This window comes from Euprymna scolopes, chromosome 4, assembly GCF_053919585.1.
Source record: "Euprymna scolopes isolate OS-2025 chromosome 4, ASM5391958v1, whole genome shotgun sequence".
NCBI lineage: Eukaryota > Metazoa > Mollusca > Cephalopoda > Sepiida > Sepiolidae > Euprymna > Euprymna scolopes.
In genome coordinates, this window is record NC_136485.1 from 175,587,763 (window position 1) to 175,602,686 (window position 14,924).

General features: G+C 35.5%; 1 protein-coding gene across 1 annotated transcript in view; it reads left to right on the forward strand.

Annotated features, from left to right (window-relative positions):
• The window catches only part of LOC145270312 (N6-Methyl-AMP deaminase-like), a 44,355-nt gene that overhangs the window by 25,822 nt on the left and 3,609 nt on the right, over window positions 1–14,924 (forward strand). The window contains exons 4-6 of the mRNA XM_080125960.1: window positions 2,034–2,330; window positions 7,798–7,878; window positions 12,326–12,461. Coding sequence (XP_079982086.1) covers window positions 2,034–2,330; window positions 7,798–7,878; window positions 12,326–12,461 — 514 coding nt within the window. The remainder of the gene's footprint in view (window positions 1–2,033; window positions 2,331–7,797; window positions 7,879–12,325; window positions 12,462–14,924) is intronic.

The following is a 14,924-nucleotide window of genomic DNA, read 5'->3' on the forward strand; positions in this document are numbered from 1 at the left end:
CAGCCAGTAAACGCAAGTAACCGCCTTAAAATGTTAAATATGTTATTGTTAAGCCTCCCACTGAAAAATGGAGTCTCTCTTCCTTTTTTTTTTTTTTTTTTTTTTTTACATGGGGGTCACCACTTATTAAGGCCCGGAGGCCACTCAGGGATAAGGGTTATTGCGTGTACAGTAATCAATGAGATAGTATTGTAGTAATCATTAGTATTGGAGATTTGATAGAGTGTCTTACTTAAGGGGGTGGTTTGTCAGGAATTTGTTTATGTTGGATTTGAAGACATCCAAGTTGTAGTCAGGTGGGAAACAGGCGAACGGAAGAGAGTTCTAGAATCGTGCACTTCTAAGAAAGAAGCTCTGCTCATGGAATCTACGTTTGGATTTAGGCACAGATAAAGAGTGGGGAAAATTATTGACAGTAGTTTCAGCCAGACGGGTGTTTCTCGTGAAAGATTGGCGAGGGGGGACGAGAGATTAGAGCTCACACGAGTACTTGCCATGGAAATAACGATAAAACAAAGACAGACTCATGTCTCTTCTGTGGGAGAGAGACTACAGGGAAGAGAAAAGGGCATCCCCCACCAAACCACGAAGTCTATTTTGTACTCTGTCAAGGCAGGATAGGCTGTTTTTAGCAGCTCCTGCCCAAATGTGGCAGCAGTACTCCATCCTTGAACGTACTTGGCTTTTATACAGATAGAGAATTGCATCAGTAGTGAGATATCTTCTGGAGCGGTAGAAGGATCCCACCATTTTCCCAGCGTCTCTGGCAACAGATTTGATGTACGTGTTCCATTTCAGTCATGTCAAACCCAGAAGCTTGTCAAAACATGGAGCCTCTCCAAGACGAGAGCCATCCATTTCAATTGATGCCAGATGGAGATCAGAGCATTGATGATGTAAAGATAGAAGCTTGGTTTTGGATGCATTAAAAGTGACCAGCCACCTCTTCCCCCATTGTACCACGTGCTCAAGATCAGAGGAGAGAGAATTAGAGAGAACTTTGTTATTTACTGTCTTTGATGTGTTGCCGTAGATGGTCGTGTCATCAGCATAGATGTCAACGAATGATTTAAGTATGTGTTTTGGGAGATCATTGATGTAGATCAGGAAGAGAATTCGGCCTAGGATGGACCCCTGGGGGACTCCAGCATTAATACTGTGGGCCTCTGATTTTTGTCCATCAACCACTACTCTTATGAACCTATCAGAGAGAAATGATTTAATGATTGAGAAAACATTTCCAGTAATACCGTAGCTGGAAATCTTGTGAAGTAGGCCTTTATGCCATACCCTATCGAAGACCTTCGATATGTCAAGAGCAATTGCCCTGGAAAGGAAACCTTTGTCAAGAGATTCACTAATCCTATGTGATATAACCGTTAGCACATCTGCTGCAGATCTTGCAGAGCGGAAACCATATTGCATGTCACTAAGAAGGTTGTTTCTGTTGAGGTGGTTGATTACTTTTTTATTTAATATAGATTCCAACAACTTACTCATGACACACAGGAGACTTATTGGTCTGTACTGAGAGGGAGATGACTTTTCACCTGAATTCTTAAATACAGGGCATACTGATGAGGTTTTCCAGGGTGTTGGAAAGCACTTCTCCTTAAGGCAACTCTTAAACAGTTTTGTAAGTATGGGGACAAGTCCTGGTTGGAGCTTTTTCAGCACTATAACTGGAATTCCTAAAACATTACCTTTATATAAGTTGACCCCCAAAAAATAACCTTAAAATTGTCTTCCAGAAATTCGACTTACATACAAGTATATACGGTAATTGAAAAATATTAGAAAACCAATATGAAATATTATATTAAATGACTAAAATTATCATTATTTGTTTTTCAAAAACTTTCAATGTAATACACTTTTCCCAAAGAAGACGATCCCCATTTCAAAAATTCAGAAACACTATAGCTCAAAGCTTTATATTTTGACCCCTTTTTTTATTTTATTAATTTTATTTTTAAATACTCCTCCGTTTGAATCGATTTAACTAAATTTTTCCTTTTTTTCTTAAATTACAGGTGACTTCAGATGTAATTAGTGAATTTGAATCCGACCAGGTCAAATACATTGAATTGAGAACGACACCCAGAGAGGAACTTCTCACGGGTATGACAAGACGTTCTTATGTAGACTCCGTATTGAGCGCCATCAAAGACAGTAAAAAGAAAAATCTTGACATTGATGTCCGACTTCTGTTATCAATTGACCGCAAATCTACCGTCGAAATTGCTTGGGAAACTGTGGCTGTGGCTTCTGAGTTGGCAGCTGCTTCTGATGGAATTGTCGTTGGAATTGACTTCAGCGGCAATCCAAAGGTTTGTTGAAATATTTGGTCATCAAATGGCGAGAAGTTTTTAGATGCGCTTTACATTTCCAAGAGTCAGTCGATTCAACACACAAGTGTTTTCTCAATAAATCTTAATATTTATAAGACTACAACAACAGAAATTTATGAACATTGTCAACAACGCTAAATTTTTGGTCAGATGAATCAGTTTTGAAACGATTTTTAAATATTTGATATTGTTCTAAATTTGAATTGTCGAATTTTAGTTTTATGCAACATAATACAATTGATTATAGCACCAAAGGAAGACTGCTCAACCCCCACATTTAAAATTTTATATTAGTGCGGTTTCCTTTTTTTAAATCTTAAGAAAAAATACCAAATTTTAAGATATGTATTTGCATATATATATATATATATTATTGTGGAAATATATTTCTTCAATTATATTTCACCTTTTATTAATACCAATCCTTTAATTTATGAATCTCAATGTAATTACAGAGCATATAACAAATAAATGATAAAAGCCTATATTCTAATTTTCAAGATGTTGTCCATCTTACAATTTATTCCTTTAAGTATGTTGATTGTTGACATGATTCTTGACAGCACCTGTTTTGTAGTGCAAAATCATTTGATTATTATATAAATCAATGAATTTATTCTAGCCTTAACTCATCGGAAGGAAAAGCACCTATCAATTTATTAAAAGAAAATAACATATGGGCATGATTACAAAATACGAAAATTGGGATAAAAGTTGCAATTAGCTTTAATTTTTTATTTTATTACACCATGTTGAAATTTGGAATATAGGTTTTGTCATTTATTTGCCACATATATAGACATATATATATATATAAATTCCAAGTTAATGTTCTTCAGAGGTAAAGCAACCAATGAAGTTTTAATAAGGTTAATGCAAGAGTGCTCAATACCGAAGTAGAGCAAGATATTCTTTTTATTTGTTTTACATAAGCATTAATGTATCGCTACACATTCATAAGCATGTTTCGGTCAACCAGTTACAAGTAACTAGAGATCTCTTTAGGCGATATTGCTAATACAAAAGCTTAGTCCATAAGCAATATTGCCTGGAGACGTCTTTAGTTACTTCTAATTGGCTGACCGAAACATGCTAATGTGTGTATGTGTATATGTATGTGTGTGTGTGTGTATATATATATATATATATATATATATATATATATAAGGGGTGTTCAATAAGTAATGCCCCTGACCAATTTTTTTATAGCAGTAGAGCAACAAAACTTGACACAGTTATTAGTCTTTCTCTATTTTCTCTATAAGTTAGGCATTTCCCCATTGTTTAGTGCATCTCTGGAGACCATTTTCGTAGAACATCTCAAGTTGTTCCTCCAACAATAACATGATTTTAGAAATCAAGGTTGCATCATCTAGGAAACGCTTTCCTTTCAAAAATAACTTCATGGCTGGGAAGAAGAAAGCTGAAGGGTACCTATGCTTCTGATTTGGCAACATGCGTGTTGTCGAGCAGAGCGTTTTCTTGCAGGTGGAGAATACCTTTGCTTATTTTGCCCCCCGACTCTTTATTTCCTCGAAATAAAAGCATAAGAGTTTCTTATAATTGTTGTACCATTTTCCAGGATAGAAAAAGTTATGACATTCCGACATATTTCTCGAGACGTTTCAATGTTGCATTACTTCCCCTGTTTTCTAGACGATGATATTTGGCATCTCCGACAAAACATTTTCTGACAAATATTTTAACTGAAGGAATTTATCACATTCTTAGGCAAATTATTATTATTATTATTATTAGTAGTAGTAGTAGTAGTAGTATTTGTATTATTTTTATTGTTATTATTATTATTATTATCAACTGAAAGACAAAGTAAAGTTACGACTGTCTCTCTCTGAATCTTGGGTTCAGACTGCTGAAAAGCAGAACCTAGACACCGGAAATAATGTTGGGAATAGACCATTGTCAGAATTTGTACTGGTACCACCCCAACAATTGATGAAGTAGTTTTATTTTTTATAAAGAAAATAATTTTAAAGTGATTAATAGGAATTCATAGGTATTACAACATAAATTTCACAAGGTTTGAATTATTGAGTTATCTCCCTTGTTTATTAAGAATTTTTTTTTACATGACTGGTGAGATAGTCACCATTTTGCAATTCATAAAATTTAATTTTCTTGTTTAAAAATAAAACTACTTGATTAATTTACGTGATTTTTGGAATATGATATTTTCGTTCCATCACGGTGTCACAAGAAAACAGGGCATAATGCAGAAGTGTCCACCCTTCTCCTCTTTAATTTTATTTTGAATACCTATCGGTCAGATACCCTCACCCCACCCCATTCCTATCGAGACATGCATCAACCAAATATCCGCCCGCTTACCCATAAAAGGAAGCGAGTTAGACACCCCATTGCCATTCCCCCTTCTACCAAGTCATTCGACAAGACACGTGCCAAGGTCACAACGAGAAACCTTCCAGAAACCCCACTTCTACCCCAAAACAAAGCAGCGTGCAGAAAAAGGAGGAAGAAAAACCCTTTTTGGTGGGAGTTACATGCAAGGAGAAAGAAGTAGGAGGATCAGTTAAAAAAAAAAATGGAGCTGATCACATCGGCCGACAAATGTTGATAATAAAAGTGCAACAGATACCGGTCAATATGATTCGCTCGATAAATTGGAAGTTCACTCGACTTAAGCCCCATCCCTGGGGTCGAAAAGGGAACACAGTAAAACTATGAAAACACCTTAACTCAGAGATATTGGAATGGAATATATCCCCGAGTGGAGAGGACAACGAGGGAACGCGATGAACACCAGCAACGCGATTTATGCAGTGAAACGGCGACTCTCAACTGAGTCTTATTCCTGGAGTCGAAAAGGGAACTCATCAAAACTACGGAGATACCTTTGCGGCTCAGATATGTAGGAATGAGACATCCGAACATCTGTGGTTGAAAAATAGGTGAGAAAGAAAAATAAGGGAAGAGAAGTATATAAGTGAAATTCAAAAGATATTGAATCGCATGCCAGCAAAGGTGGACTGCCTCACAGCTAAGTACCGTTCAATATCGCCCCCCCCTCCCCCTGTACATTACAAATGTTGACTTGCTGGACTGATTTGTTCTTTTTTGTTTTTGTTTTTTTCTTATTTTGAATAATTTCTACTAATGTGACTCCATCATTATTTCACAAGAAGAAAAAAAAGAAAAGACGATGAAAAAAAAGAAAAGATGAAAAGGAAAGAAAAGAGGCTATGTTTACCTGAACAGTTTTTTATTGTCGCCTCCCCCCTTTTCGACCCGTTGGACATTGCCTGCATGTTTTCTTTTACTATCATTTTCTTTTAATATTTTATCTTGACTATTGAATTTTTAACGTACAACACGCATGTAATATATATATGACTGTGTTGTTCCGTTATTCATTGCGTGAATCTCATAAGAATATTCGACAATGAAATTACTGTCCAGAATCTGGGTAAGGTGCCATGTACATTTCCTTTTTATTTTACGATACGTTTCGTGGATAAATTCCCTTTGGGGATTTTTCAACCGGGACGTATCGTCACAATGGATACATACATCATACAGATTTTTCTTTATTTTTGTTTTTTAATAGGTATGAAATTCTGGACAAAAAACAATTTTTCTTCTTTCTCTGCTGGCATAATTCTTTGTTTCCCATATCTTTGTGTTCATGTGCATCTGATTTAACCTCTTGCCCCCACTAGACATCTCTATCCTTGAACATTTCTCAGTACAGCCAAATGAAAACTAACCATTATTCACAACTAGCTAACTTATCTACGTTGAATATATTACAGTACTTTGTTTTTATTGCCAACTATTTTATTATCATTGCTTGGTGATATTGTCTTCTGAAGTTTTAATATCTTTATTGTCATTTATTGAATTTTGGGTCTTTATTCAGAATTTTTCAGGCACTTTCAATTTAGTGACGGAAGGTACCGAAAAGTTGAGTCAATGAAATTGTAGCAACTAACATCAATTAAGGAAACGTTTATTTAAATATTGTCAGTTTATTAAAAAAAAAAGTAACTAAATATTTATCTAGACAAAAATATAATCATAGAAAAAAAAAAACATAAGTCAAAAAATTTCTGTTTGCTGTCAGATGTTTGTTAATAAAAAAATAAATATTTATGAAACTTACCTTAGAACAAGTGTTTTTTTTTTCTTGATTTGAATTTTAAAACTTGTCCAATTATTTATTGTATTATCTTTATAACAACAAAAATTGTTTTCATTTTTTTCAATTAACTTTTTATTGAAAAAATTGTCCAGCATTTATGTGAAGAAAATTACAAAATTTTTGTGTATTCACTATTTTGCGGACTGTTATCCTCATCTTCATTGTTGTTGTTCCATCATGTTTCGGCCAACTAATCCTCTGGCCTGCTTTGGGTAGGATTTAGAGACAATACTCACCTGGAACTGTAGAGACTCAACGTCCCTATCCAATGCGCCACGAGCCCTAAAGGGCGATCAAGGTTTGATTTTATCGTCTTATAAATCCAATTTTCTGTTCTTATCTTGGGGGGGGGGGTCCTGGATATGACCTTAAACTATATCCGATGGTGAGGGCCCCAGTTTGTGGAGCCACCTTTTAATTGCCATTGCTCCCAGGTCCACTCTGACCCAGAGTGGTAGTATCTGTTAGGGTCCCAACTATGGGTTGAATAGAAACTGGCTTGAAAAAAGAAAAAAATATCCTATTAAAAATTTTTTCTTCAAAATCACTGGATTCGGCATTAAATAACCTGAAAAGGGGTTGATATGCCGTAAAACAAAAACAACCAAATCTTATCTGGTCTTCTATTGTCAGGTGCGTACCGAATGGTATTATATATTATTATTTTTTTTTTTTTTATCCTTTGAGATGCGGCTTCATAATTTATGTATTCATTTTTTTGTGGACTGTTATCCTCATCTTCATAGTTGTTGTTGTTTCACCATGTTTCGGCCAACTCATCCTCCGCTCTTCGTCAGATAGCGGTTTCAATCCTACCCAAAGCAGGCCAGAAGATCAGTTGGCCAAATCATGGTGAGACAACAACTATGGAAGGCAGTAATTACTGAGGATACAGTTACAAGACTCAGCATTCCTATCCTGTCATGGTTAACCACCTGACGAAGGCCAGCAGATGAGTTCTACGAAACGTGAAACAATAACTATAAAGATGAGAATAATAGTCTGCAAAGAAACGAATACACAAATTATGAAACCTCATCTCAAAGGATTATAAAAATATAACAATAAAACACAAAATTTTCGTTCAGTACCTTTCGATGTTTTGCATAAACTGGTGAAAAACTTCCAACAAGAGCATCGCCCTTATTCTTCATGATTACCAAATTTTGAGCTCACACGCTCAACTCTTGAACGTTAATGATGTTGAAAAGATTCAATTTTTTTAAAAGCATATTTTGAACTTTTAATGTTTTCTTTGATTTGCAGATTAATGACGCCAAAGATTTCATTCCTGTTTTGGCACATGCCAAATCTCGTGGTTTGAAAATTGCAGTTCATTTGGCGGAGGTAAGTTTGCTTTCCTTTTTGACTTTTTTCTTTAAACATAACATTTATAGTATTTTAGATATACAGGGTGGCCCACTTAAAGTAGCCCAGAAAATGTAGTAGAGAAGAGGAACATTCTTTTATTGTTTAAACTAGCGGGGGTACCCGGCGTTTCCCAAGTGTTTGTTTCCGGGACGGGGGGGGGGGGGGGAGTTTTAAAAAATGTTATGGTAGGTAAGTAGGAAGGATCAAACCCGGAGTCATGAGTAAAAGTAGGAAAATAAAGTGTGAAAAAAAAAAAAACATCTGCAACGTTAACAGTTCGGCCACCAAGTCCATTCCAGTAGTTTAGGAAAAAAAAAAAAAACGACTACGGTAGGTCAGCGCGAACGTGAAAATATAATGTGAATTGTCCAGCACGCTAACCACTACGCCACAGAGCACTGCAGCTTAGTTTAGTGATTTTAAATAACTTCACATGAAAGAACTACGAAGCCAAACCGGTGTTCTCTTCTCAACTGTTCCTTGTGAACGATCCCCAAATGGTGTTAAGTGGTGGCAGGGGGAGGAGGAATTTATTAGAGAGAAAATATTTTACCACTTCCATTGATCTTAACCGATTTTGGCCGTGACTTCTCAGCAGAAAAAGTATAGAAATCTAAGATTATCGAGGAATTTGAGAAATAATAAGCCTATAACACATCTCAGATATTGTTCTGCCGTTTGTGCATATTATATTTGCATGAAATATCTTGATTTTTAATCCTATTAATGTCAAAATCAGACGGGGAAAAAATGAGTTCATTTTATTTATATAGATTACCTGAAATGATATAAATGAGGCTGAAAATGCTCTCTGTTGACATATATGCATTTTTGGGCACATTTAACGTTTGCAGATACTGCCCGTAGATCTTCTCTGGTGATTCTCCTGATAGCGTTGGTTCTCTTTGAGTCGGTCCAGATTATGAAGATTATTTGTATGATTTTTTTGTTTTAAAGTCCCCAAAGATGAAAATCACATGATGACAAGTCTGGGGAAGATGGTGGTCATAATCCTTTGCTTATTGTTCTCTCTTCTGTAAACGTGTCATGAACTCGTGTCAGTGATCTGTGAGACGAGTGGCATGTAGCACCATCTTGTTGGAAAAAATTGTATTTTGTCCTGTGGTGTCAGTATGTGATTAGGAGAAAGATTAGATAGATTGGGCTACTTTTAAGTGGGCCACCCTGTATTCACACAAATATCCTCAAATATGAAAGGCCTCCAATCTTCCTTGGCTTTTGGACTAGGAACAAAGAGCAGTATCTGTTCTAATGCTAAACTTAATCTATTTGTCCTCTGTCAGTGAAGAAAATGTCTTCTTGTTCCAATCTAGAGTGCCTCTTTTTAGGGGGAGCTGGATGTTCCCTACATAAAAAACAGGACTTGTGTCTAATTTTGCCCTCACAGTGAGGCAATTAAACAGGAAATTCCAATCTTCCCTTATTTATTATAAGATGAGCAACTTGTGTTCAATTGTTACGCAGCAGGGGGGGGATCCATATGGATGTAGTGAGCGTATATACGTTTGTAATAACGTGTCACAGTCATCTATATGAAGTTTGTATGTGTGTTTGTCTATGACTATTTAGCGTTGTCATTGTCTAATCTAGAATTCGTTGTGTGTGTATGTACATTCAATTACAGTTTATAATGGGACAAAAATATACATAAATACCTTTACAACACAAAGGACGAATAACAATTATCTGGGGTTGTAACATCGAGCCAAACTGGGAACACATCTGGTCCATCCTTGATCTTTACGGAAAGCTGCAATAGAAAATCTTCCCAAGAAAATAATAGACCTCTGGTTTTATTTTCGGCAACTTTTATTTCCGATGTTCCCCGATTTGGAAAGCTGCTGCTGGTCCTAGACTAATGCATTCTGATCCCCTCTACTGGGAGCCATCACTGTCCGACTCAAGTCAGTCTCTCTCACTTAAAATCTCTAACTCTGTCTTCTCCCTCTCGTTTCCGATCTCTAACTCCCAAAAAATCATATCTTTCCACGAAACTCTAAAGTCCACGTCACTTTATAATGACCTCTACATAAGAGTTAACAGACTCTAGAGGTCAATCTATTTAAAATTATTGTTTACCTTCTATTAATTTTAACATAAATAATTTTCTCTGTAAATATTTATTTTACTAGGATAACATACTATCTTTACAAATATTACAATAATCATAATCGACTATTATTCTTTGTTTCCTGTTCTAGCCTAACAACACAATTCGATACAACTCTTTAAGAGATATTGCTGCAACAATAAATTATCTAAACGGGTTAATATGCTATAAAATAACATCAGCTCTCTCTACCGTGCTAAAATGCTACTTACACCTGAGAATATCCTGTATATTTACAAGGTCACAGTTCACCCATGGGTGGAGTATTGTTGCCACATCTGTGCTGGTGCATCTGCCACTAATTTATCCCTCCTAGACAGGGTTAAAAAAAAAAAGTTGCCAATCTAATAGGTCCTGAACTATCAACTAAACTCCAACATCTGTCACATCGCCAAATCATGGCATCCTTGTGCCTGTTTTACAAGTATTTCAATGGTAAATTCTCTGACGAACTCTGAGTATTAGTAACCCCTTGACAAACTTGCTAAGCAGCAAAATCCCACCCCTACACTGTAGAGATCCCTAGATCCTGTAAAGCCTTCTACTATAATAGCTTTTTCCCTTGGACCGCTGCCCTTTGGAATTCACTCTGGGGCCCCTGCTTCCCTGACTGTAATATGAACAGACATCTCGCTGCCCAACTCCCTAAATAGTATCTCCGCTAAGAGTGTCTGTGCCTTGTTTGGGGTGAAATGTCAATAAAAAAGATAGGCATATAAGTGTGAAGTAACAATCAATTCTTAAGTGACGTCTTCTGGACATTTAATCTTGGTTGATTGATTTTTTTTTAATAACATTAATTGATCTTGTAAGATCATTTAGTGTAATGAAAGGTTACTTATCATCGATACTTATGTATAGGCCAACAATGACCAAGATATTTGAGTCTATCCTTGAGCACGTGGTGCAATGAGGTGAAATATGGTTGCTTAATTTTAATGCATCCAAAATCAATGTTTTATCTTTTCTCCATAAATGCTCTGATCATCACTTGGCCCCAATTGATATGAATGGCTCTTGTCTAAAAGAGGCTCCCTGTTTTGACAAACTTCTGGATTTGACCTGAAATGGAAGACTTGCATCAAATCTGTTGCCAAGTTTGTCGGAAAAATGGTTGTTATTTTACCGCTCCAGAAGGAATCTAAATTCTGATGCAATCCTCTACCTGTAGAAGAGACAGATATGGAGGTTTGTTGCTATATCTACGTAGGAGCTGCTCAGTACCCCCATCTTGCCTTGATAGTTTAAAACCGGCTTCAAAACCTAGTAGGTGATGCTCTTTTCTCTTCCCTGCAACGTCTTTCCCACAAAAAAGACGTTGAGAGCTTGTTTTTGCTCTATCGTTATTTTCATGGCAAGTTGAGCCGCACCCCTTAAATAATCCACTTCTACCCCATTTCCACTAACTATTGCTACACTGTTCTCTCATTCATTAACCTTTATCCTCGAGTGGCCTTCGGGCCTTGATAAGTGGTGACTCCCATGAAATGTCTTTGTCCATCGTTTACTTTTTCTTCAATGCATATACACATAGCTGACATAATATACTTGTGCAGAAAATTAATTTATTTTTCTCTAGACATACGTCGCTAATCTTGATCAAAATATCAAATATTTAAATTCTTCATAGACGAAATTATAATAAATAATTTATTGAATTGATTTCCTTAAATGACTGTAGTTCTACTAATATTCATGTAACGCAACACCTTAAGATGTTCAATATTGAATCTGGAGTTCTGTGTTTAAACCTAACGTAGGAGCACATCATTTTCTTATGTTTCACTATCTCCAATTAGACCAGAATGCACAATGCACATGAGCATTCTCATGACAGTTTTCTAAGCCTTACTACTTCCATGTTAACATGACAAATTGGAAGCAGGTGTTTTGTTTGTGATAGAAATCGCTAGAAGATTGCCGTACAAGGCCAATAGACTCCTATATTTTTTTTTTTTTCATCAAAGTTTCCTTCTCCAAGATGTATTGCCTTCACCACAGCTAAGGAGCTCCATCTACCCCTGTATGGTAATCCTTAGATAGAGGCTAACAGGTGCTACACCTTACCCAGTGGAGGCCTTCAGTTTCCTGACATAGTATACATATCCGTATACCTTAAATGCGTACAGCAACTCGTATCCCCAACTGGTCCGTTATTTGGTACTGGCCAGGCTTAATGTAGCTTAACTTTGGTGATCTCTATCAAGAACATGTGGGTCACCGTGAGTATGTTGGGAGAGGATAATGCTAGGCTTAATTATGTGACAGATTGTTTTCATTTTTGTTTTATAGATTGTAAATGCCCAAGAATCTCATCAGTTGGTTGAACTTTGTCCCGATCGCATTGGCCACGGAACTTATCTGCATCCTGAGGTTGGAGGTTTGCACAAATCAGTGGAATTTGTTAAAAAGCATAAAATCCCAATAGGTAAGTTTTTATAAGTTTCAGTTAAGAAAATGTTTTTTTTTTAAATATTATTAAATGCGAAGCCATTTTGAGTTAAAATCTATTTAGTATTATGTATGTAATCATAAAAAAAACATTTGAAATGTGTAAATATGCTACAAAAATCATGATTTTTCACAAAATGGAGTCATATTGGGTGCTGATATGTTTCCTTTTGCATCTCTCAAGACAAAAAAACGTAAACAATATATTGGTTTTAATTCCAAGACGTTCTTAGTGTGATAATTATATATATAATATATATATATATATATAAATAAATTCTTTTTTGTCATTATAAACTTTTTAGAAATCCGATTATATAGGTTCTTAGTCTGCGATAGGTTAAAATTAATAATTTTTTTTCCATCCGGGAATCTAAACTGCATTCTTTATTTTTATTTTTGCATTTTTTTATTCAAAGCTTCTTTAGACTACATATATATTTGCTCTTAATTATATATATATATAGTAGAACCCTGGGATACGGTGGCCCTAGGATATGTTTTTTTTTTCATGTTATGATGCGGAATACAATGTTTTTCTGGACCCTAGTTTCGGTATTTATAAAGTTATTTGATTATATACATGTGTATCATATACTGTACTGTATTTTGTTACTAATTTTTAATGCCATATCCCAGGGTTCTACTCTGTGTGTGTGTGTGTGTGTGTGTGTGTATATATATATATATATATATATATATATGATGATTGCAACGTCTTGTCAGACAAGTGCCACTCTCTCAGACACTTAAAGTCCATGAGCCCAAAAATGACTTCCATCGCCACAGGACCATTTTAATAGACAAATGCCTGAGGGAGTATCTGAATACAGATGTTACAGGGTCTTAGCTTTGTACGACAGCTGTCTCTCTCTCTCCGTTCAAAATGTTGAGATCCAGCAACAAGCAAGAGCAAGATAGCCAGCAACAAGTTAAACTGCAGACCAGCTTAATGCGGGTATTGGCCTCCTGCTTTATGGTTTTTTAAATCAGAGATTTACTTCTCCTAGAAAGGTTGCCTTCACCACGACTTACAGGAGCCCTCTCCATCCCAACACACACATGCATACACACAAACACACATGGTGCTAGTTGGCCGTTGACCTTGAAAAAGAGTTTATTCACCCTTTGGAAGGTCTTGTTTTTAATCCTTCAGGGAGACTAGCCACCCTCTTCACCAAACAAGTCTGATGGGGAAACCAGTTTAGTCGCTGGTGACCCGACCATGAGGTAGGTAGTACTGGGTTACATGTTACCAGTAGCATATAACATGACCTGACATGGGATATACATACATACACACTAGTTGTACCTGCCCGGCCACACATTGCCATGGCTGAGTCTGGGTGACACAAGTATTAGATTGATTTGTATCACACAGACACAATCGCACACACATGCACACGTAAACACATACATGTACACACACAAAGATGCACACACAAAAAATACATATTCTCCCAGTGATGAGTGGGGACTATAAGAGGACTTGATATTTAGTGGGGAAAAAATAGGAATTACTTCCTCTAAAGATAGTTGCGACTGTGATGGTGTTGCTCCTAGGATGAAATGTAGGATTTTAAGATTTTTAAATGTTTCTAAAATGGCATTCTAAAGTTACATAAGGTAGTGGCTAATAGTCTAGACATAATAAATTTGTATGTGGCATCTGTCGTTGCAAACCTAAGGTACTTTGATTCAAAGGGGAATTTTTGCATTTAAAATATTATATAGGAGATAACAAATAAATGACAAAAATCTATATTCCAACTTTCAAGATGTGGACCATCTTACCATTTATTTCCTTAAGATGCACAATTTTTGACAGCACTTGTTTCGTAGTGCAAAACCATAAATGTAATTTTTATGTCAATTCTTGAATTTATTTCACCCTTAATTCATCAAAAGAAAATGCACTTATCAATTTTAAAGAAAATAAAGGCATATAGGCATGATTGAAAAATTCAAAAATTTGTAATTATTTTTTCATTTTGTTACGCCATCTTGGAATTTTCATGTCATGTAGTTACATCGAGCTTCATAAATTAAAGGATTGATATAAGTAAAAGATGAAATATAATTGAATAAACACATATTCACACACACACACACACACACACACATACATATATATGATTAATGCAAGGTGAAATATAATAAAATAAACATATTTCCCCATAAATAAAATAACTAAATTAATATATAATCACCTATACACCGTTTTTTTTATACAATTTTTTGAGAAATTGTTTAGATCGTCAACTTTTACCATTAGTAATAATTGATAGTTTTTAATGTTTTCTTTTCTATAATTTTATTGACAGGAAATATTTCAAAAACAAAATCTGCCAAACAATACAATTTTATTTTTCTAATAGAGTAATAGATTTTGGATAAAAAATTGCCAAATTAAGTTCAAAATAGCACAACATATCAAACA